Raw genomic sequence first — 23,588 nt, 5'->3', positions numbered from 1 at the left:
TTAGCTACAGTTCAGAAAGAAACACAACATCGATATGAAGTCTTTTAAGATATTCTCTTTTAATGCTTGCAAGCATGACGACTCCTTCTGAGTGTGCCAGACTCTCTTATCGTGAAGCATTTACACGACAACACGACAACAATAAGCACAACTCCCTCCCTCGTGAACACAGACCAAATGTTCTCCTTTCAAATCCTCATGTCTTTTCAAACTACTCATTGGCTCCTTGTTCTTCTCCTAGCTCTTTTTAGCTCCTTGTCTGTCTCCTAAAGCACATCTGTGTGTCCTAGTTTGTCTCCTAGCTCCTAGTCTGTCTCCCAACTCATTTTTTACTCTTAGTTTGTTTCATAAAACTATTTCAAACTCCTAATCTGTGTTTTATAACCACACGTTGGTTCCTTGTCTGTCTCCTCAAGCTCACCTGTGTCTCCCATCATGTCTCCTAGCTCCTAGTCTTTCTCTTAAACTTCATTTTTAAACCTAGTCTGTCTCCTAGCTCCTCATTAGCTCCTTGTTTGTCTCCTAAAGCTCACCTGTGTCTCCTATCATGTCTCCTAGCTCCTAGCCTTTCTCTTAAACCTCATTTTTAAACCTAGTCTGTCTCCTAGCTCCTCATTAGCTCCTTGTCTGTCCCCTAGTTTGTCTCCTAGCTTCACTATAGGTCCTTGTTTGTCTCCTAAAGCTCTTCCTTGTCTCCTAAAGCTTTTCTGTGTGTCCTAGCTTGTCTCCTAGCTCCTCTTAGCCTCCTCATTCATCTCTGTATCCAAGCCCCTCTTTAGTTCCTTATTAGTCTCCTAAAGCGCACCTGTGTCTCCTATCATGTCTCCTAGCTCCTAGTCTTTCTCTGAAACCTCATTTGAAATCTTTAAGCTAATTTGTCTTCTCAAACATAAGGATTTAAAACACTTGAAAGGATACTACTTAGTTAAAAGTTACATTTCATTAGGATGACATTTTATTAAGCTTGTTTTTACTACTTTCTAATACAGTACAATATATCTTTCAGTCACATGTTCAGGTTTTACAGCTGCATCAATACAATCCTGAATAGGTTTCAAGTATCAGACAACCAGTATCAGAGCACCGCTCCAGGGCTACACACATGATGAAAACATTTAATAAAGATGTCCTACCTCCTAATGAATAACAAAGAAAGAAAAATAAGAATGATGGAAAGACAAGTGACATACCAAGGTGTAAACAGTTCTGACTGTATTGGTAGATGCATTACAGCCCATCGCTTGATACATGTATTTTTCTGTAGGCGTAATATTTTATTAAGCTTTGATACGATCTGAGGATCCACTAAAACAAGCTGTGTGTCACTCCATGCTTCTCGCAGTGAGTGTGTTTTCTGAAGAGCGGGGTCTAACAAGTATTACAAGTTGATAAATCAATTTAGTGAAAATTAAGGCTATTAAAAAATATTAAAGGGCATTTTCTAAGGTATTAAATGTTGTAGCTTGTTTTCAATAAGTATATAAATGGTCCAGAGAGGTTGTATTCTACAGTCTGCCTGAATGTAATCATGGCGTAGGTGTGTAGTGTGATTCTGTGTAGTTTATTGATGGCATCCCGTTGGGTTTGACGTCATCTGAACAGGACATCGCGCGCTCACTGCTTGATAGCGCGAAGGTCCGTTTACGCCGGTTGTTAAACAACATCGTTATGGGGAAATGCAAGTCTGCGTCCAAATGGTTGAAGATAAGGAGGAAGGACAATCAATACTGTATATAGTCAATGTGAGGTGAAGTGTGTCGCCAAGGTAACCGGTTAGAACTCCAAGTGGCGATGAGGTCTTAAAATGTTTGGAAAGGTCTTAAAAAAGGTCTTAAAAGGAATTACATTTGACTTCAGGGTTCCTGCATACACCCTGAAGAGTCTATTATATATATTTATATACACTCAGGCTCTCTGACACCGTGAGGGTTCACAGCAGATTCTGTTCGTCCTCTTGTGTCCCCTCCGAGATGAAGGAGGAGCTGCATGTTTATCATTTGAAACGCAGCCACTTATCTTTCTGACAACAGGATGCAATGATGGAGAAATGTTGCCACCTGTAGGCATTTCTAACGTGTCTTTGTTTGTAAAGAGAGAAAGACGAGGCAGTTAAGGAGATGAGGATCAGATTCAGGGAAGGAGCTGACGAGGAGCCATAGAGTACATACTAGGCGATAGATATATATGATAAGGATCAGGAGCTAAACAAGAGCTAGGAGACAAACTAAGTGATTTGAAGGAGTTTTTGGAGATGAATGAGGAGGCTAAGAGGAGCTAGGAAACAAGCTAGGAGACACAGAAAAGCTTTAGGAGACACAAGGATGAGCTTTAGGAGACAAACAAGGACCTATAGTGAAGCTAGGAGACAAACTAGGGGACACAAAATCGTTTTTGGGGACAGACAAGGAGCTAATGAGGAGCTAGGAGACAGACTAGGTTTAAATATGAGCTTTAAGAGAAAGACTAGGAGCTAGGAGACATTATAGGAGACACAGGTGAGTTTTAGGAGACTAATAAGGAACTAAGAGGAGCTTGATTTAGTGCTGCACGATATTGGAAAAAACTGACATTGCGATATTTTCTTCCCCTTCGATATGAAAACATACAGGAATTGAAGAAGAGACAGTTTTTTTTTGTCCGCAAACCATCCTCTCTTGAACTTTAATGCTATATATATGCAATTGGTATTTTTCTAACTATATTTAACCGGATGAGGGATTTTAGTCACGGACGTCTGGATCTCAAGTTATCAGAGCAACGAGCTGAGCTAGCTCGGTTAGCAGCGCCGAACTGGAGGAACACATGAAACCACTTTATTCAGTGTGTTTACCTTTAATCACGGGGGCCGATTGCTTTGGAGATTTGATTGTGTTTGCTGTCACTCACTCAAGTACCCTGACATGAGAGCCGCGCACGTTTTCCTTTTGTATCAAGCAGCAAAATAATTGTAACATGACGTGTTTGAGTTAATTTGCCTACTTAAAGGAGGGGTAGGTCATTTTGGAGAAACCAGCTCGAGTGGCTAGAATTTGAAAATACACAGCCGGAGCAAATCTGCCACTTCCTTCCAGAGCCCCTCCTCCAACACACACGAACGCGCACATGACCAATGAGGGCACGAGATAAGTTAGTGCCCAGATGGGAGGCTGACAGGCAGGTAGGCCATCCAGTTACTTTAGCCGGCTCAGATGATTGGTCGTGCTTTTTACAGCGCCACGGCTTCCACAGATTTTTTGTCAAAGCACTTCAGATATTCATTGCTATCGGGACGTTAAGAGCATTCCATGGAATATAACAAAAAGTGTATCTCGAGCCGGTTTCTCCAACTTACCTACCCCACCTTTAATATCGCACGTCCTAAAAATAAAAAATAAATAATCGCACGTCCGCGAATCACGATTATCGTCACGACACGATATATCGTGCAGCCCTAGCTTGAATACAGACATGTTTAAAAAATAAGAGCTTTAGGAGACAGACAAGGAACCAACGTGTGGTTATAAAAGACAGATTAGGTTTATGATGCAGACTAGGAGCTGAAGAAGAGCTAGGAGACAGAACATGAATATTTAGAAGACAGTCTAGGAGCTAAATCAAACCAGGTTTTATTTATAGAGCACTTTTAAAAACGATTTTTGGTCGAGCCAAAGTGCTGTACATGTAATAAAAAACACTTTACTACAATAACAACAAAAGACAATCATTTACAACAGAAATAAAAAACAGAACACAGGGAATAGTCAGGAGTCGTGCTCCGCTCTGACTAGAAGGCCAGAGAGAAGAAGTGAGTCTTTAGTGAGGATTTAAAAACCCCTAGGGTCTGGTTCGACCTCACGTGGAGGGGCAGAGTGTTCCAGAGCCTGGGGCCCGCTGCTGCGAAGGCTCGCTGCAGCCCGAGGGCTTTGAGCCTGGTCTGGGGCGCTATCAGCAGCAGCTGGTCAGCAGACCTTAAGGCTCTGGCTGGGGTGTAGCGATGGAGGAGTTCAGCTATACATGCCGGAGCCAGCCCATTTAGGGCTTTGAAAACGTAGCTAAGACAAACTTGATGCGGAATAAGAGGCTTAGGAATGAGATGTTTTGAGCATGAGAAGAAACTTAAACCTTAATTGTTTTTGAAGAGCTCTAATAAAAAGATGAACTGTGATCTGTCCTCTCTGCAGAAAGAGCTGCTCTGTAAGCAGATGGGTTTGTCCTCTTCTGTCTCTGACGAAGCCTTCGAGGAAGCCGTGTACGAACGCATCGGGAAAGACGACTTCGCCATGGAAACCCTGAGATGGTGAGACTGGGCTCAGGACTCACACTGTATTGCACTTTTTATCCTGTAACCCCGTGCAATCCAGCTTTACCGTAAAGAGACATTTCAGATATTTGGACGACGTCCTTATTAGGGGTGGGGGAAATAATCGATACAGCATAGTATCGTGATACTTTGCGTGGCGATAGTGTATCAATACACGGACGCCAAGTATCGATATTTTCTGATATAAACTGTAGCATATCCCTCGGAAAGATGGTCGTACATTTGACTGATGATTTCTAATTGATTGAAAACTCAAAAACCAACGTAAGAGCTACTCAAAGACAAAGTACATTTAAGCTACATCCATACGAGCATTACTTTAGAATACCATTAAACAAGTGAACTTCAAATAGTTAGTTATAATATAATATAAACGAATTGAGACACAAACCACATGTTTATATTACAGTTAACACTAACCTTGTGCCTCTTGCTAACACTTACATGTAAACTTTATCTTTTGATATCGCGGTATTTAAATGTTGATATCTCCGTTAATATCTGTACTTTATCTCCGTGAAGTGTTTGCTTTGGGAACAGGAACTACCTGCTAATAGCGTGTTCAGAACAAGGCTGAGGAGACTCCTCTTCTGCACACGTTCCACTTCCCCTCCTGATGAGGAGGCGTGAAGTGGTGTCGCGCTTCAATCCAAATCAACTGTTTCAAATGCTCTCTTCAGACCAAGGCTCCGCGCCGCCATTGTTCTGAGGGCCCGCGCTGGCATTGAAACGTAAATCCCTTCCGACGGTAAAAGTGAACCGTTGGAAATATTCCATCTATGCAGTTTTTAAAAAGGGTAAAAAGCCAAAGCGCCTTGCAGCTCGCATTGAATGACTTGTTGTTCATTTGATTCAATTCGCCAGCAAAGCAGGGACAAAAGGCAACTGCTCATCTCTTTAGATTCAGCCAAGGATGTGTGGGCTGCCGTGGCGTTAACGTAATGTTCTTTGAAAGCTTTTCAAACGGCGCTCTGAAGGTCAATCCTTTGAGGAGAAGTCTTGTTTTTGTTCAGGTTTGGGATGCTGAGCGAAGAGTCGGTGCTTCACGCCGACAGTGTGCTGGCCGCGCTCGCAAAGCATCTGGAAGGGAAACTCTCCTTTGGTGAGACTCATTTATTACCCACAATGCAGCACCTTTCAACACAAGGCAATTGAAAGTGCTTTAGACATTAAGAGCATTAGGAAACACATTATGAAATGGTATTTAAAAGCAAAGATAATAAAACATGAATTAAAGTCACAGAGAGATACACACATCTGCAATGTGTAGCTCTGACTCAGTCACTGCTAACTTTTTAGCAGAAATAGTTTTCTTTGACCTCACTTTTCTTTCTACTTTCTTTTTTAACTCATCCTTTAGTTGTTTCAAGTGTTTCATGCTAAGCCCCTCTGGAACATTAGAATATGACTGACGGGGCTGAAACAGAGGGGATTATGGGATGCTGCAACTATCTGTTTGGTATTTAGTGCCAAACACTTCAAAGACCTGTTTTGTATATATCTGAGAGCTGTAATAATAATAGGGGACCTTTAAAACACTTTGAATGACTTCTCTCTCTTGATTAGCTGAGGGCGAGCGGGATATGATCATCATGAGGAACGACGTGGGGCTCCGCCACCCGACCGGAGAGCTGGAGACCAAACACATCAGCCTGGTGGTGTACGGGACCCCCAACGGGTTCTCCGCCATGGCCAAGACCGTCGGATACCCAGCAGCCATTGCAGCTCGCATGGTCCTTGATGGTAAGAGTCATACGATACGATAAGATAATACTTTAATGGTCAGATCAAGTCTGAAATGCTCCTTGCATCACAGCAGCTCCACGTGTAACATCAACAGACATTTAACACAGCAGCACAATCAGTGAGAGAAAACATGTTCAAAGAGCCTTCAGCGTGCATCTGATCTGGATTCAGCTCTGCGTTTACTGACGTGGCCAAGACCGTCAGATACCCAGCAGCCATTGCAGCTCGCATGGTCCTTGATGGTAAGAGTCAGGAAGGTTTTTCTGAAACAAATTGAGTGATATTTTTTGGTTTGGTTGGTGCACCAAACCACAGGTACGATGCTGAAGACAATAGCCGCTTTCACACCAAGTACTTTGCCGTACTTAGTGCCCAGCACTTAGTACCCCCAGGGCACTAAGTACAGATCGCGTTCACACCGGAATAAGTTCCCTGGGGGAGGATTAGGCAAATGAAGCCGCTAACGTCACTTCTTCTTCTTCTGCTTTGGGTTTACTGGCAGGCCGCAAACCACTTCACGGCGTATACTGCCACCTGGAGTCCCCGGCCGGAAGGCCCCGGAGTTGGGGACTGGCTTCAGTAGAAGCTGCTGGGACTCCCAGCAGCTTCTACTGAAGCCTTCCGAGTAAATCGCCAGAACGCCGACACCTCCTCATCTCCACCTTTCTTTTGTGGTGCCATAAGTTAGTCTCTCTCCGTTAGTGCGCGGGGCTAATGCTAATGATGCTAATGCCAGCAAATACAATGGCGGCTTCACAAAACTTAAAACTTTACGGGGCGTGGTTTGCAATTCGCCCAGCCAATCGAAATTGGTACTTTTTTTCTCCCTAGGAAAAAGTACCACCTCTCTAGCAGGCACTGAAAATGGGGGTAAAAGTTCTCTGAACTAAATACTCTTTTTGGTGTGAACGCAAAATTCCAGGCACTAACGGAACTAAACGGGAAAAGTACTCTATATATGAGTGTCCTTAAAGGTCCCATATTATACTATATTTGAACAATATATTATAGGGCCATATTCTCTCAAGCTCAAACGCTTTCTCTCTCCCAGGTTTACCACAAGATGAGTATCTTTTTATTTCCTGCTTCTTTACACACACTCTCTCCAGTACAGGTTAGCTCTGAGTGTTAGCGATGCTTGCTAAAGTAAACAAAGACCATATTAGTTCCAAAACACGTCTTGCATTTCTGATATTACGACATGACCGCAGCAAATCTGGATCAGCTCCGTTGTTCCACCGTTTTTAGAGATGTGGGTACGGAGGAAAAGAGAGGGTTGTATTTTCTGACACACTGAGGACTAGGGATGGGAACGAATATTCGATTAATCGATTAATCGAATATTCGAATATTCAAAATTATTCAGGTATTCGAATATGAGTTAATCATTTTTTTTTTTTTGGGAGGGTTCCTAAGTTGATTAAATATCATCAAATAGAATAATTAAATGTGTATGTATATATATATATATATATATATATATATGACAGTGCCATAGCTAAGTGTGTTAGGTCTAAAGGTGTGTTTTGCTCCGCTCACCGGTCCCTCACAGCGGGCAGAGCTGCAGGTGCTGATCTCTCTCTCTCGCGTCCGGTTATACTTCACTCGCGTTTATGTCCAAATCCATCAGATCTAGTTCTAGCCAATGATATGGCTGCTGCCCCTCCCTACACGCAGATCACGCAGACTCAAACCTCATCTTAGGCCCAAATGCGGCGCAAATGCGCTCCGCAGCCGTTGCGAGGTTCCGGCGCTAACAGTTCATGAGCGTGCTCCCCCGCCCCCTGTCAACACTCGCTGCTTGGCAACCGTGTGTGGCGGCAAAGTAAAGACATTTTGACAGGAGAGATTTAGTTTTGCCGGTATTCAACATATTTGACCAGTCATAGTCCGGTAATTATTTACACTCTAAGAAGAGTCCTACACAACAGACATGGCGTCAAAAAGGAGTAATGTGTGGAAATATTTCGACCCCGGTTAGTGAGTGCGGTGTAGAGGTTTTTTTATAGGATATGTACATTTCGGTTTACCGTTTTTTGGGGGGTCGAATATTCGAATATACATTTGCTTTCAAATTCCCATCCCTACCGGGGACACATATTTATGTAGAAAAGACTCCTTTAAGATTGATCGTGTGTTTTCTCTCAGGTGAAATCACTACAAAGGGTCTCGTGGTTCCGATGTCGAAGGAAATCTACGAGCCGGCCCTGGCCCGACTGAAGGAGGAAGGACTTCACTTCATGTCTAAGAGCGACCTGCAGGAGTAGATCCAGAACACATCCAGAGAAAACGCATTAGATCCACATGCTACCAGCTGCCTTTCCACCAACTTCATCCAAACTGGATCTCCTGACAGACTCCTGTTTAAAATTGGATTTATAACTCACCTGTCAGGCGCTAACAAAATAAATGAATAATCGCAGAGTTTTTATGGGAATATTTGAACGGTTAAAAGGAGAAAAAGGGTTTAAACTCCCTGAAGTTCTTATTTATTGTGTTGAATTTCAATTTTAGGGACATTTAGATTTGAAGTCAAAAAGCTCATTAAAGGGAAGCAGGGCTCGGCTGTATCATACAATAAAAGCTCTTCTGTGAAGATCTGTGAAAGGTTGACTAATCAAACACTATGTTAGGCGTTAAAAAGCAATAAGTAACACTTTCATCAGGTGAAACTGCCTTGAATCATAAATCTGTCTCTTTGAAGTGTTGGATATCCTTTTAGACGCTGAACTGTTCCATGTCTTAAACCGTCCTTATTTCCCCTCCATGGTTTCAAACAGCATCTGCTTTAATTAAAGATCCATTCAAACGTAGCTCAATACTGCACTGACCTTCTAACTGTGATGCATTTCAAAAATAAGTGTCACACTCTGGACACAAGTGATAGAAATGAAACCGTCCAACATAACAGAATAGGATTTAGCCTCAGATGTCCACTATACTAAATACCAAAGAAGCTGAGAGCAGCTGCTAGTGATTATTTCCAGCTTGTTTTGTACGGGATCACGAGTCAATAGTGTTTATTTTGTTCTGCTCATGTTTGAAATATATATAGATAATACTAGTTTAGCTTTACGGAAGAGGATTATGGCCACATTATGTTCTGAGCAAAAAGTCATTGCGAGAAAAATGTTGTTTTTTTCCCAGAAAATCGCATAATTTACGTTTTTTTGTCTCGGAATTATGACTTTTTTTCGCAAAACTCAAAGAGATTCCCTTTTTAAACAGATGTCAAAAGAAAACTCACATGTTGCCCTAATCCTCTTACGTAAACACTTTATTGGTAATGAAACCCAATAAATTGTCAATTCGGACTGCTTTACAAGGAAGTGTCTTAAAATAGAGAACTTCCCTGGTGTTACATTTGTAGAAAAAGACATTTTAAAATAAAAAAAACTCTCAAAATCAAACTCACTTCACAGATCTTGAGATAAATGTATATTATCTTATAAAGAGTGATCATCTACAGATGTGTTTTTTATTGAATATTGTATATGAACTCATTTATTGGGTAACTCTGATCCATACCAGCGACTAACGTAGACATTTTGGGTTTGTTTTAAAGAGTGCTTATTGTTTTTTTGTGGAGCTTGTGTGAAGTTTCCCCAGAGTGGATATGGAGTATTTATTGTCTACAAACTGAGCAATATTGTGTTGTTGGCGATGATGTGGTCACCTTGGTTTGTAAGATGCTTTAAATGGTTACAAAAACAAAGAGATTTTATACACACCTGAGATGTATTTTTTTAAATAATATATCTGACATGTCGATCATATGTGGGACTCGAGAGGGTTTCTAAAATGCAGATTTTAAAAAGGAGTATGTCAGTTTAACGGTTTTACAATTTCAGAGTATTGCTTTAATTCACCTCGCGGTAAAACACACTTTTATTATTTTTAATATTTCAGTTGACACTCATGATAAAACGCTTGTTTTGATAGAAGATTTTTGCTTTATGGAAATGTAAACATGAATAAAAATATTTCTGTGATGTGCTTTCATTCAAGTTATCTCTGAATGTATCCATTATGTTTCAGTCACACTCAAGGATATTAATGCATCTCTTTAATGGGGCGACTGTGGCTGCGAGGGAGTGCGGTCATCTTTCCACCGGAAGGTTTGATCCCAGCCCATGCAGTCAACATGTCGATGTATCCTTGGGCAAGATACTTAACCCTGAGTTGCTCCCGATGGCATGGCCAACATTGTATGAATGTTAGTTCCTAGAGTAAGGTACACTGCTCTGAGTGGGTGAATGATGTGTAGTATGTAAAGCGCTTTGAGGGGTCTTAAAGACTGGATAAAGCGCTATAAGTACAGTCCATTTACCATTTAATAATTCGTTAATTATGCAATGTATTAAATATGGTTTTCTGTGTTGGCTCCATAATTTACCTACTCAAATATGAATATCATTTTTGAGTTTTTGGAAACAAATTGAACATTTTAACTTTTAATAACTCAAATTTCCGTGAAGCTTTCTCGTGTTAGCCAATCAGCGATGAGGATTTCAGCCTGCCGTCACTGACGTCGAATCAGAAACCAACCAAAACATTAGCCGTTAGCAGTTAGCAGTGAGCACACAGAGCTCAAAGCTCCTATCTGTTCAGAAACTGCAGAAAAGTCATTCAAGTACACATCACACAAACACCTAAGTCATGGCGAATACAGTAGCTGCTTTATCTCTGTATCTCAGAAATAAATAAAGCAGAGGCAATATGACGTTTTTGTGAGTGTAGACGGAGCAGCTACATGTTAGCTTAGCCAGATGGATCAGATCTCCATTCAGAAAACACGCATTTTAAAAGTGTTTCGTTTGCCGTCTTGAGTGCACACTTGTCAAAGCATTAAATCATGTTTTTAACAAACCGCTATCCGTATGTATATCATTCTGAAATGTGCACTATTACAATTTAATGTAGGATACCACTTGCAAAATAAGGCTATCTTTTTTTAAGGATTTTAATTGGGTGAACTAAACTCAATAGGCCTATAGCCTACTTAATTTCTTTGTTTACTATCTTCATAAACATCTTTAAAGAGACCCTATTGCAGGGTCGGCTCTAGAACAACTTGAATGGGGGGGCAATCATTTACCAAGGGGGGGGCACACACTGCCGTCAACAACCAACACACAAACACCAACTTCAATTTAAAAAAACATGCTGTAAAGTCTATTGTCTTTCACACACATTGCAGGGGTGTAGTGCTATTGTATAGTGCACCTATGACTTGTGCATACATGCACGGTTGTGGCACGACCACCAAAACAGAAACATATAAGGACAGAGGGTGTCGTTTTCTCATACTGATATTCTGCACAAACTGAGCTGTTGTATTTGCTGTAAAGTGTCTTTACTGTAGGTTATTTTTTTAATTATATGTACAGCACTTTGGCTCGACCAAAAATCGTTGAAAAATGTGCTATATAAATAAAACTTGATTTGATTTGATTTGATTTGGACATAGGCCACCATATAAAAAGTGTGCAAATGTATTTAGTATCCTATCCATGTGAACATGTTTTAGGTGGGGGTGGACCTAACCAGAGGGTCTGGGGGCATGCTCCCCCGGGAAGATTATTTTTAAAATATTGAAGTTAAATGCATCAATCTGGTGCACTTTGAGAGCAAAGTGAAGAGATCTATGGATAGCCTACATCTCTCAGCATCCATATGAAACAGAACTGTACACAGATTTACTTTTTCTTATGGATATTTCACTAATCACTCCCCTTTTAAACTGTATTCTTGTGTTACTGTCCTATAGTATTTCATACCCGTTTTTCATTTATTCTCTCTTTAATAACTATAATGATCATATAAAGGTGTTCCTCGAAAATACTTACATAAATGGTGACCAAACCGTTTGAGACCCACTGAGATAACCTACACTAAAGTGAACTATCTAAACACTGAGAGAGTCCTTTACCTCACTGAGCTGAGGTTATACGATCCTCTCAGTCTGACAGGAGAGGACTGTCCTCCACCTTGGTGTAGAAACAGCTCTTTATATCCGTTAGCATAGCCAGCTAACCAGATGCTAACCACAACATTCCACGTTACCGCTCGCGCACTCACAAAATGCGCTCGTGCCACACACACACAGAGCTTGAATGAAACACAGAGACCCATGTACTTGTACTGTACTGTATATCATATTATTTTCGATGGCTTTACTGTATAATCAGTGTAACAGATGAACAGATCGCCACTGGGCTTTCATCTAAAACACACAGCCACGTAATGATAACAAAACAAAGGTCGGGGGTCATTGGTCAAGCAACACACCAATCAGAGAGCAGCAGTGAGCACACCTCAGGCTGTGTTTTATATTTGTATTCTTTATTTCTCATGTATTTCACACAGAAAACCTTTAGTGGAAACGTTTTCACTTAGCCTATATGATAAAAAAAAGAAAAAATCGGCAAAGTGACAAGGATTGCCCACCCTGCGTTGGGGGGGCACAGTGACTCATTTGGGGGGGCATGGCCCGCGAATGACCCCCCATGACGCCGACCCTGCCCTATTGTTCCTTTACTGTAGTGTGTTATATAGGTTTTTTCCAGAGGGAGTTTATCTGAACCTGAAAATGAGCAAATAGGGCCACTTTCAGTAAAACCTCTGCTTTTCCTTAAATAAAACTCCAACACAACTCATTTAACCCAGGCTTTCAGATTTAAATAATAGTTAGAGATAGATTTATTTTCCTGACAGAAGTTACTATCCCATATGTTGTATGTTATGATCTTCGACAGGCTTCAGCTCCTCTGTAAAAAAAGACAATCAGCCGGTTTGCTTCCACTCGATTTGAAGGCAGCCATGCAAACTAGGCCACCAAGCAGGGGATAATTGGGCATGTAATTATGAAAAGTCAAAAATGCAAATGAAGGTGTGGATAAGGGCGGACGGTCAACTCCACGTCTGGACACTTGACCTAATTTCTTCCGCCCTGAAAAGGCGCGTTTTCTTGCAGAGTCTTAGCCCGGATTAACACAGGGGGAAATCAATTGGAATAACCAGTTCAGCGCAGGGATTAAAGCATGACTCCATAAAGGGAAAATACATAATCCACAGGTTTTTTCATCAGACACCACGTCTTCATTTTCAGACATTGTTTGTTAACACCTCTCTCCTGTCGCGTGTCTGCTCCACCTTTTGTCTCGCGGCGTGACCTAGAGGCGCTGACCTCTAGGTGACCGTAGCAGAATGAGCCTCGCAGACGACCAACAGGAAGAGTCCTGTTGGTCGTCTGCGAGGCTCATTCTGCTACAGTAATTGACTCTGAAGAACACACCAGAAACATGTAAATGCAACCCGCTTTCCCAGCCAATAGTGAGCCACGGTGCATTCTAATTTGAAATATATATTCTGTTTTAAAATGTACAAAAACTGAATCTTATTGAGATCTTTGTCGATCAATATTCCTGTTGCTGTTAGTTTTATAGTTACTTTATCCATTATCTTATTTCATCTTTTCTTATCTTAATGTATCAGCTCTGTTGTGATTGGTCAACAGTTGAGAGATACCCCGTCCCTTAGCCAATCACGTACAATGTGTTAGAGCGCTAGCCAATTTCTCTTCAAACAACATTTATTTTATTTTCACTCGTCACTTTTTTATAAAAATGAAATATTATTCTGCCAATATCCAGAACATTTGGGACATTTTGTTTTCTCGAAGGCAGTTTACAACCAATAAAATACATTTAGATGATCCCTTTCTAGACATATAAAAGGAGTATTTGACCAATGTGTTTGTGCCTTGACTAACAGTAATCCCTTTGTTGATTAAAATGTGTTGCTGCAAATTATAGTCATGAACACGGTAAAAAAAAATCCAACAGTCTGTTTTTGGTGTTCTTTCACGTATTTAATGCCCTATCTAATAATCCAGCAGTGTTTCATGTCCAGCTAAAAAAACAAACATGTCAGTATCCCATGCATCACATTTAGTCTGTTACAAAATGTCAGAATATAAAAACATTAATGTCCTCCAACTAAGCAATTATTATTAAAACCATAACATTTGAAAAGCGCTCTAAAAATGGTCAAATATAAAAATCTAAAAGTATAAATAGAAATTTGGTCCATCGAGTTGATTACTATAATATTATTTACATTCGATTATTATTATTTTGTATTATTCCAGGCCCTTATTTCATCCAATAGCACACTGCTGCTACCGTTGCGATGGTATTTACAGAGGAGGAGTTCAGTGCAGGAGCTCTGTAAAAGACAAGCTAACAAAATATCTCATTTAATGTAAAAAGATGCCCTTTTTTATCCCATTTGGCTCAGTGCCAATAAATACAAAACGTTTAGGAAGAGTGTGTTAGTGTGAGAGCGTTATAATAAAGCGCACAGTTAGTCTACAGCTTGTAACAAAGTTAGAAAGTACAGGATGAAAAATACAAAAAGGCACACGTTACAAAAGTCCAGATCCAGCGAAAAGAGGACACTCTCTCTCGGCCTCAAACTATTTTTTTTATCTTAGTCTGGCATCAGGGTTGGTGTTTGAGGAGGAAGGATAATAAAAAGGCTGTTTCTCCTTTAAAGTTCTCTGTGTGTTTTGGGGCGATCACACGAGGGATTCAAGGCTCTCGGCGGTGCTGGCGTTTCCCACCACGATCGTCCCGTTGTTGTCGGAGGAATTCAGAGTGTCCTCGTCTTCTTGTGTCCCGATGAGACTCAGCATGGCTCTGTACAGGAACTGGTACTGCTCCTGAGAAACCACCACAGGACACAATTGTTATACTTACTGCTGGGAAAACACTGAATGTCCTCTTCCAGTATCAGAGTACACATGATAACAAAGGTATCCCAACTGTAGCTGTGAACATGACAGGATGTGTGATTACCTAGAAGAGCATCAGGACTGTTTGAGGCATATGATAGCTATGTGGTTAACATGATGATTCAGCCTCTATGGAGAGAGACATCAAGCATGATCATTTCTGACGTGGAGCTAATCTGAAGTAAACATTGAATACTGCTTTCTATTCCTCCATCTTGTGACTGTGTAACTCCCTCTCTTGGATATCAGCATGTGAAGGACACTGTTCAGGAACTAGCTGATGCTCTGTATGTGATGACTCCTTCCATTCTGGAGAGGATCACAGACACATGGATCCTGAGATTGAAGCTCAAGCCGGGGACCAGAGAGATTTCTCTAACACTTACTAACGATAATACACAATCATGGCTAGAATAAGTACTCAGATCCTTAAGTAGAAAGAGCAAATGATCCCATACTCAAAACGTTACTTCAGTAAAAGTTCACAAGTATTATCAGCAGAACGTACCTAAAGAAATAAAAGTACTAAATGTTTTGGGTATTATAAAATATGACATTCTGTTTTTTATCGCTAATGAATAAATAAAAAGGTTTAAAGTAGAGACACTACATACTGATATACACCTGAACATCAGCAGGAGAGGACTCTTTAAAGTAGAGACACTACATACTGATATACACCTGAACATCAGCAGGAGAGGACTCTTTAAAGTAGAGACACTACATACTGATATACACCTGAACATCAGCAGGAGAGGACTCTTTAAAGTAGAGACACTAACATACTGATATACACCTGAACATCAGCAGGAGAGGACTCTTTAAAGTAGAGACACTACATACTGATATACACCTGAACATCAGCAGGAGAGGACTCTTTAAAGTAGAGACACTACATACTGATATACACCTGAACATCAGCAGGAGAGGACTCTACTTTAAGTAGAGACACTACATACCTGATATACACCTGAACATCAGCAGGAGAGGACTCTTTAAAGTAGAGACACTACATACTGATATACACCTGAAACATCAGCAGGGAGAGGGACTCTTTAAAGTAGAAGACAACTACATACTGATATACACCTAACATCAGCAGGAGAGGCACTCTTTAAAGTAGAGACACTACATACTGATATACACCTGAACATCAGCAGGAGAGGACTCTTTAAAGTAGAGACACTACATAGCTGAATATACAACCTGAACATCAGCAGGGAGAGGACTCCTTAAAGTAGAGACACTACATACTGATATAACACCTGAACATCAGCAGGAGAGGACTCTTTAAAGTAGAGACACTACATACTGATATACACCTGAACATCAGCAGGAGAGGACTCTTTAAAGTAGAGACACTACATACTGATATACACCTGACATCAGCAGGAGAGGACTCTTTAAAGTAGAGACACTACATACTGATATACACCTGAACATCAGCAGGAGAGGACTCTTTAAAGTAGAGACACTACATACTGATATACACCTGAACATCAGCGGGAGAGGACTCTTTAAAGTAGAGACACTACATACTGATATGAACCTGAACATCAGCAGGAGAGGACTCTTTAAAGTAGAGACACTACATACTGATATACACCTGAACATCAGCAGGAGAGGACTCTTTAAAGTAGAGACACTACATACTGATATACACCTGAACATCAGCAGGAGAGGACTCTTTAAAGTAGAGACACTACATACTGATATACACCTGAACATCAGCAGGAGAGGACTCTTTAAAGTAGAGACACTACATACTGATATACACCTGAACATCAGCAGGAGAGGACTCTTTAAAGTAGAGACACTACATACTGATATACACCTGAACATCAGCAGGAGAGCACTCTTTAAAGTAGAGACACTACATACTGATATACACCTGAACATCAGCAGGAGAGGACTCTTTAAAGTAAAGACACTACATACTAATATACACCTGAACATCAGCGGGAGAGGACTCTTTAAATTAGAGACACTACATACTGATATACACCTGAACATCAGCAGGAGAGGACTCTTTAAAGTAGAGACACTACATACTGATATACACCTGAACATCAGCAGGAGAGGACTCTTTAAAGTAGAGACACTACATACTGATATACACCTGAACATCAGCAGGAGAGGACTCTTTAAAGTAGAGACACTACATACTGATATACACCTGAACATCAGCAGGAGAGGACTCTTTAAAGTAGAGACACTACATACTGATATACACCTGAACATCAGCGGGAGAGGACTCTTTAAAGTAGAGACACTACATACTGATATGAACCTGAACATCAGCAGGAGAGGACTCTTTAAAGTAGAGACACTACATAGTGATATACACCTGAACATCAGCAGGAGAGGACTCTTTAAAGTAGAGACACTACATACTGATATACACCTGAACATCAGCAGGAGAGGACTCTTTAAAGTAGAGACACTACATACTGATATACACCTGAACATCAGCAGGAGAGGACTCTTTAAAGTAGAGACACTACATACTGATATACACCTGAACATCAGCAGGAGAGGACTCTTTAAAGTAAGAGACACTACATACTGATATACACCTGAACATCAGCAGGAGAGGACTCTTTAAAGTAGAGACACTACATACTGATATACACCTGAACATCAGCAGGAGAGGACTCTTTAAAGTAGAGACACTACATACTGATATACACCTGAACATCAGCAGGAGAGGACTCTTTAAAGTAGAGACACTACATACTGATATACACCTGAACATCAGCAGGAGAGGACTCTTTAAAGTAGAGACACTACATACTGATATACACCTGAACATCAGCAGGAGAGGACTCTTTAAAGTAGAGACACTACATACTGATATACACCTGAACATCAGCAGGAGAGGACTCTTTAAAGTAGAGACACTACATACTGATATACACCTGAACATCAGCAGGAGAGGACTCTTTAAAGTAGAGACACTACATACTGATATACACCTGAACATCAGCAGGAGAGGACTCTTTAAAGTAGAGACACTACATACTGATATACACCTGAACATCAGCAGGAGAGGACTCTTTAAAGTAGAGACACTACATACTGATATACACCTGAACATCAGCAGGAGAGGACTCTTTAAAGTAGAGACACTACATACTGATATACACCTGAACATCAGCAGGAGAGGACTCTTTAAAGTAGAGACACTACATACTGATATACACCTGAACATCAGCAGGAGAGGACTCTTTAAAGTAGAGACACTACATACTGATATACACCTGAACATCAGCAGGAGAGGACTCTTTAAAGTAGAGACACTACATACTGATATACACCTGAACATCAGCAGGAGAGGACTCTTTAAAGTAGAGACACTACATACTGATATACACCTGAACATCAGCAGGAGAGGACTCTTTAAAGTAGAGACACTACATACTGATATACACCTGAACATCAGCAGGAGAGGGACTCTTTAAAGTAGAGACACTACATACTGATATACACCTGAACATCAGCAGGAGAGGACTCTTTAAAGTAGAGACACTACATACTGATATACACCTGAACATCAGCAGGAGAGGACTCTTTAAAGTAGAGACACTACATACTGATATACACCTGAACATCAGCAGGAGAGGACTCTTTAAAGTAGAGACACTACATACTGATATACACCTGAACATCAGCAGGAGAGGACTCTTTAAAGTAGAGACCACTACATACTGATATACACCTGAACATCAGCAGGAGAGGACTCTTTAAAGTAGAGACACTACATACTGATATACACCTGAACATCAGCAGGAGAGGACTCTTTAAAGTAGAGACACTACATAACTGATATACACCTGAACATCAGCAGGAGAGGACTCTTTAAAGTAGAGACACTACATACTGATATGACACCTGAACATCAGCAGGGAGAGGACTCTTAAGTAGAGACACTACATACTGATATTACACCTGAACATCAGCAGGAGAGGACTCTTTAAAGTAGAGACACTACATACTGATATACACCTGAACATCAGCAGGAGAGGACTCTTTAAAGTAGAGACACTACATACTGATATACACCTGAACATCAGCAGGAGAGGACTCTTTAAAGTAGAGACACTACATACTGATATACACCTGAACATCAGCAGGAGAGGACTCTTTAAAGTAGAGACACTACATACTGATATACACCTGAACATCAGCAGGAGAGGACTCTTTAAAGTAAGAGACACTACATACTGATATACACCTGAACATCAGCAGGAGAGGACTCTTTAAAGTAGAGACACTACATACTGATATACACCTGAACATCAGCAGGAGAGGACTCTTTAAAGTAGAGACACTACATACTGATATACACCTGAACATCAGCAGGAGAGGACTCTTTAAAGTAGAGACACTACATACTGATATACACCTGAACATCAGCAGGAGAGGACTCTTTAAAGTAGAGACACTACATACTGATATACACCTGAACATCAGCAGGAGAGGACTCTTTAAAGTAGAGACACTACATACTGATATACACCTGAACATCAGCAGGAGAGGACTCTTTAAAGTAGAGACACTACATACTGATATACACCTGAACATCAGCAGGAGAGGACTCTTTAAAGTAGAGACACTACATACTGATATACACCTGAACCATCAGCAGGAGAGGGACTCTTTAAAGTAGAGACACTACATACTGATATACACCTGAACATCAGCAGGAGAGGACTCTTTAAAGTAGAGACACTACATACTGATATACACCTGAACATCAGCAGGAGAGGACTCTTTAAAGTAGAGACACTACATACTGATATACACCTGAACATCAGCAGGAGAGGACTCTTTAAAGTAGAGACACTACATACTGATATACACCTGAACATCAGCAGGAGAGGACTCTTTAAAGTAGAGACACTACATACTGATATACACCTGAACATCAGCAGGAGAGGACTCTTTAAAGTAGAGACACTACATACTGATATACACCTGAACATCAGCAGGAGAGGACTCTTTAAAGTAGAGACACTACATACTGATATACACCTGAACATCAGCAGGAGAGGACTCTTTTAAAGTAGAGACACTACATACTGATATACACCTGAACATCAGCAGGAGAGGACTCTTTAAAGTAGAGACACTACATACTGATATACACCCTGAACATCAGCAGGAGAGGAATCTTTAAAGTAGAGACACTACATACTGATATACACCTGAACATCAGCAGGAGAGGACTCTTTAAAGTAGAGACACTACATACTGATATACACCTGAACATCAGCAGGAGAGGACTCTTTAAAGTAGAGACACTACATACTGATATACACCTGAACATCAGCAGGAGAGGACTCTTTAAAGTAGAGACACTACATACTGATATACACCTGAACATCAGCAGGAGAGGACTCTTTAAAGTAGAGACACTACATACTGATATACACCTGAACATCAGCAGGAGAGGACTCTTTAAAGTAGAGACACTAATACTGATATACACCTGAACATCAGCAGGAGAGGACTCTTTAAAGTAGAGACACTACATACTGATATACACCTGAACATCAGCAGGAGAGGACTCTTTAAAGTAGAGACACTACATACTGATATACACCTGAACATCAGCAGGAGAGGACTCTTTAAAGTAGAGACACTACATACTGATATACACCTGAACATCAGCAGGAGAGGACTCTTTAAAGTAGAGACACTACATACTGATATACACCTGAACATCAGCAGGAGAGGACTCTTTAAAGTAGAGACACTACATACTGATATACACCTGAACATCAGCAGGAGAGGACTCTTTAAAGTAGAGACACTACATACTGATATACACCTGAACATCAGCAGGAGAGGACTCTTTAAAGTAGAGACACTACATACTGATATACACCTGAACATCAGCAGGAGAGGACTCTTTAAAGTAGAGACACTACATACTGATATACACCTGAACATCAGCAGGAGAGGACTCTTTAAAGTAGAGACACTACATACTGATATACACCTGAACATCAGCAGGAGAGGACTCTTTAAAGTAGAGACACTACATACTGATATACACCTGACATCAGCAGGAGAGGACTCTTTAAAGTAGAGACACTACATACTGATATACACCTGAACATCAGCAGGAGAGGACTCTTTAAAGTAGAGAACACTACATACTGATATACACCCTGAACATCAGCAGGAGAGGACTCTTTAAAGTAGAGACACTACATACTGATATACACCTGAACATCAGCAGGAGAGGACTCTTTAAAGTAGAGACACTACATACTGATATACACCTGAACATCAGCAGGAGAGGACTCTTTAAAGTAGAGACACTACATACTGATATACACCTGAACATCAGCAGGAGAGGACTCTTTAAAGTAGAGACACTACATACTGATATACACCTGAACATCAGCAGGAGAGGACTCTTTAAAGTAGAGACACTACATACTGATATACACCTGAACATCAGCAGGAGAGGACTCTTTAAAGTAGAGACACTACATACTGATATACACCTGAACATCAGCAGGAGAGGACTCTTAAAGTAGAGACACTACATACTGATATACACCTGAACATCAGCAGGAGAGGACTCTTTAAAGTAGAGACACTACATACTGATATACACCTGAACATCAGCAGGAGAGACTCTTTAAAGTAGAGACACTACATACTGATATACACTGAACATCAGCAGGAGAGGACTCTTTAAAGTAGAGACACTACATACTGATATACACCTGAACATCAGCAGGAGAGGACTCTTTAAAGTAGAGACACTACATACTGATATACACCTGACATCAGCAGGAGAGGACTCTTTAAAGTAGAGACACTACATACTGATATACACCTGAACATCAGCAGGAGAGGACTCTTTAAAGTAGAGACACTACATACTGATATACCACCTGAACATCAGCAGGAGAGGACTCTTTAAAGTAGAGACACTACATACTGATATACACCTGAACATCAGCAGGAGAGGACTCTTTAAAGTAGAGACACTACATACTGATATACACCTGAACATCAGCAGGAGAGGACTCTTAAAGTAGAGACACTACATACTGATATACACCTGAACATCAGCAGGAGAGGACTCTTTAAAGTAGAGACACTACATACTGATATACACCTGAACATCAGCAGGAGAGGACTCTTTAAAGTAGAGACACTACATACTGATATACACCTGAACATCAGCAGGAGAGGACTCTTTAAAGTAGAAGACACTACATACTGATATACACCTGAACATCAGCAGGAGAGGACTCTTTAAAGTAGAGACACTACATACTGATATACACCTGAACATCAGCAGGAGAGGACTCTTTAAAGTAGAGACACTACATACTGATATACACCTGAACATCAGCAGGAGAGGACTCTTTAAAGTAGAGACACTACATACTGATATACACCTGAACATCAGCAGGAGAGGACTCTTTAAAGTAGAGACACTACATACTGATATACACCTGAACATCAGCAGGAGAGGACTCTTTAAGTAGAGACACTACATACTGATATACACCTGAACATCAGCAGGAGAGGACTCTTTAAAGTAGAGACCACTACATACTGATATACACCTGAACATCAGCAGGAGAGGACTCTTTAAAGTAGAGACACTACATACTGATATACACCTGAACATCAGCAGGAGAGGACTCTTTAAAGTAGAGACACTACATACTGATATACACCTGAACTCAGCAGGAGAGGACTCTTTAAAGTAGAGACACTACATACTGATATACACCTGAACATCAGCAGGAGAGGACTCTTTAAAGTAGAGACACTACATACTGATATACATCTGAACATCAGCAGGAGAGGACTCTTTAAAGTAGAGACACTACATACTGATATACATCTGAACATCAGCAGGAGAGGACTCTTTAAAGTAGAGACACTACATACTGATATACACCTGAACATCAGCAGGAGAGGACTCTTTAAAGTAGAGACACTACATACTAATATACACCTGAACATCAGAGGAGAGGACTCTTAAATTAGAGACACTACATACTGATATACACCTGAACATCAGCAGGAGAGGACTCTTTAAAGTAGAGACACTACATACTGATATACACTGAACATCAGCAGGAGAGGACTCTTTAAAGTAGAGACACTACATACTGATATACACCTGACATCAGCAGGAGAGGACTCTTTAAAGTAGAGACACTACATACTGATATACACCTGAACATCAGCAGGAGAGGACTCTTTAAAGTAGAGACACTACATACTGATATACACCTGAACATCAGCGGTGAGAGGACTCTTTAAAGTAGAGACACTACATACTGATATGAACCTGAACATCAGCAGGAGAGGGACTCTTTTAAAGTAGAAAATTAGCAGCATAAAGCCCCGTTAAGATAGTTACTCTATGAAAGTTTCAAACAGACATCAGTTTATCGTCAGCATATTATGAGACAGACAGTAGTCTAACTTCAGTGTATTGTGAGAACGACAGTATCCTCACCACGTCGCTGAAGATCCCCGGTCTCATGAGGTTTGTCAGCTTGGCGGCCTGGAAGACGTCGAGCGACCCTTCGACCTCCATCTGCTGAACCAGAGAGGACAGAGTGCAGAACGTCCCGGCTGTGACTCCTCCCACACTGAGGGGAAAGAAACACAGATATCTTCAGTCAGAACACAACATATGACCATGAGTACTGATCCTGACCCTTTGCGCCTGGAGCCATCAGGCTGCTTTGTGCA

At 40.8% G+C, this 23,588-nt stretch overlaps 2 protein-coding genes across 3 annotated transcripts in view; one reads left to right on the top strand and one right to left on the bottom strand.

Moving 5' to 3' along the window:
* The window catches only part of aass (aminoadipate-semialdehyde synthase), a gene marked incomplete at its 5' end in the record, with an annotated part of 62,967 nt that extends 52,914 nt beyond the window's left edge, over window positions 1-10,053 (top strand). Inside the window, 4 exon segments of the mRNA XM_034201962.1 lie at window positions 4,161-4,276; window positions 5,314-5,402; window positions 5,867-6,043; window positions 8,195-10,053. Of these exon segments, the coding sequence (XP_034057853.1) occupies window positions 4,161-4,276; window positions 5,314-5,402; window positions 5,867-6,043; window positions 8,195-8,313 (501 nt within the window).
* Window positions 10,054-13,897: 3,844 nt separating this feature from the next.
* The window catches only part of LOC117536874 (receptor-type tyrosine-protein phosphatase zeta-like), a gene marked incomplete at its 5' end in the record, with an annotated part of 35,734 nt that continues 26,043 nt past the window's right edge, over window positions 13,898-23,588 (bottom strand). For both annotated transcript variants that reach the window (XM_034201960.1, XM_034201961.1), the window contains 2 exon segments: window positions 13,898-14,771; window positions 23,350-23,485. In XM_034201960.1, the coding sequence (XP_034057851.1) occupies window positions 14,628-14,771; window positions 23,350-23,485 (280 nt within the window).

Source organism: Gymnodraco acuticeps, unplaced genomic scaffold (genome assembly GCF_902827175.1).
Source record: "Gymnodraco acuticeps unplaced genomic scaffold, fGymAcu1.1, whole genome shotgun sequence".
In the NCBI taxonomy this organism is placed as follows: domain Eukaryota; kingdom Metazoa; phylum Chordata; class Actinopteri; order Perciformes; family Bathydraconidae; genus Gymnodraco; species Gymnodraco acuticeps.
Note: the sequence above shows the minus strand (reverse complement) of the source record. Positions and strands in the feature narration are given on the sequence as shown.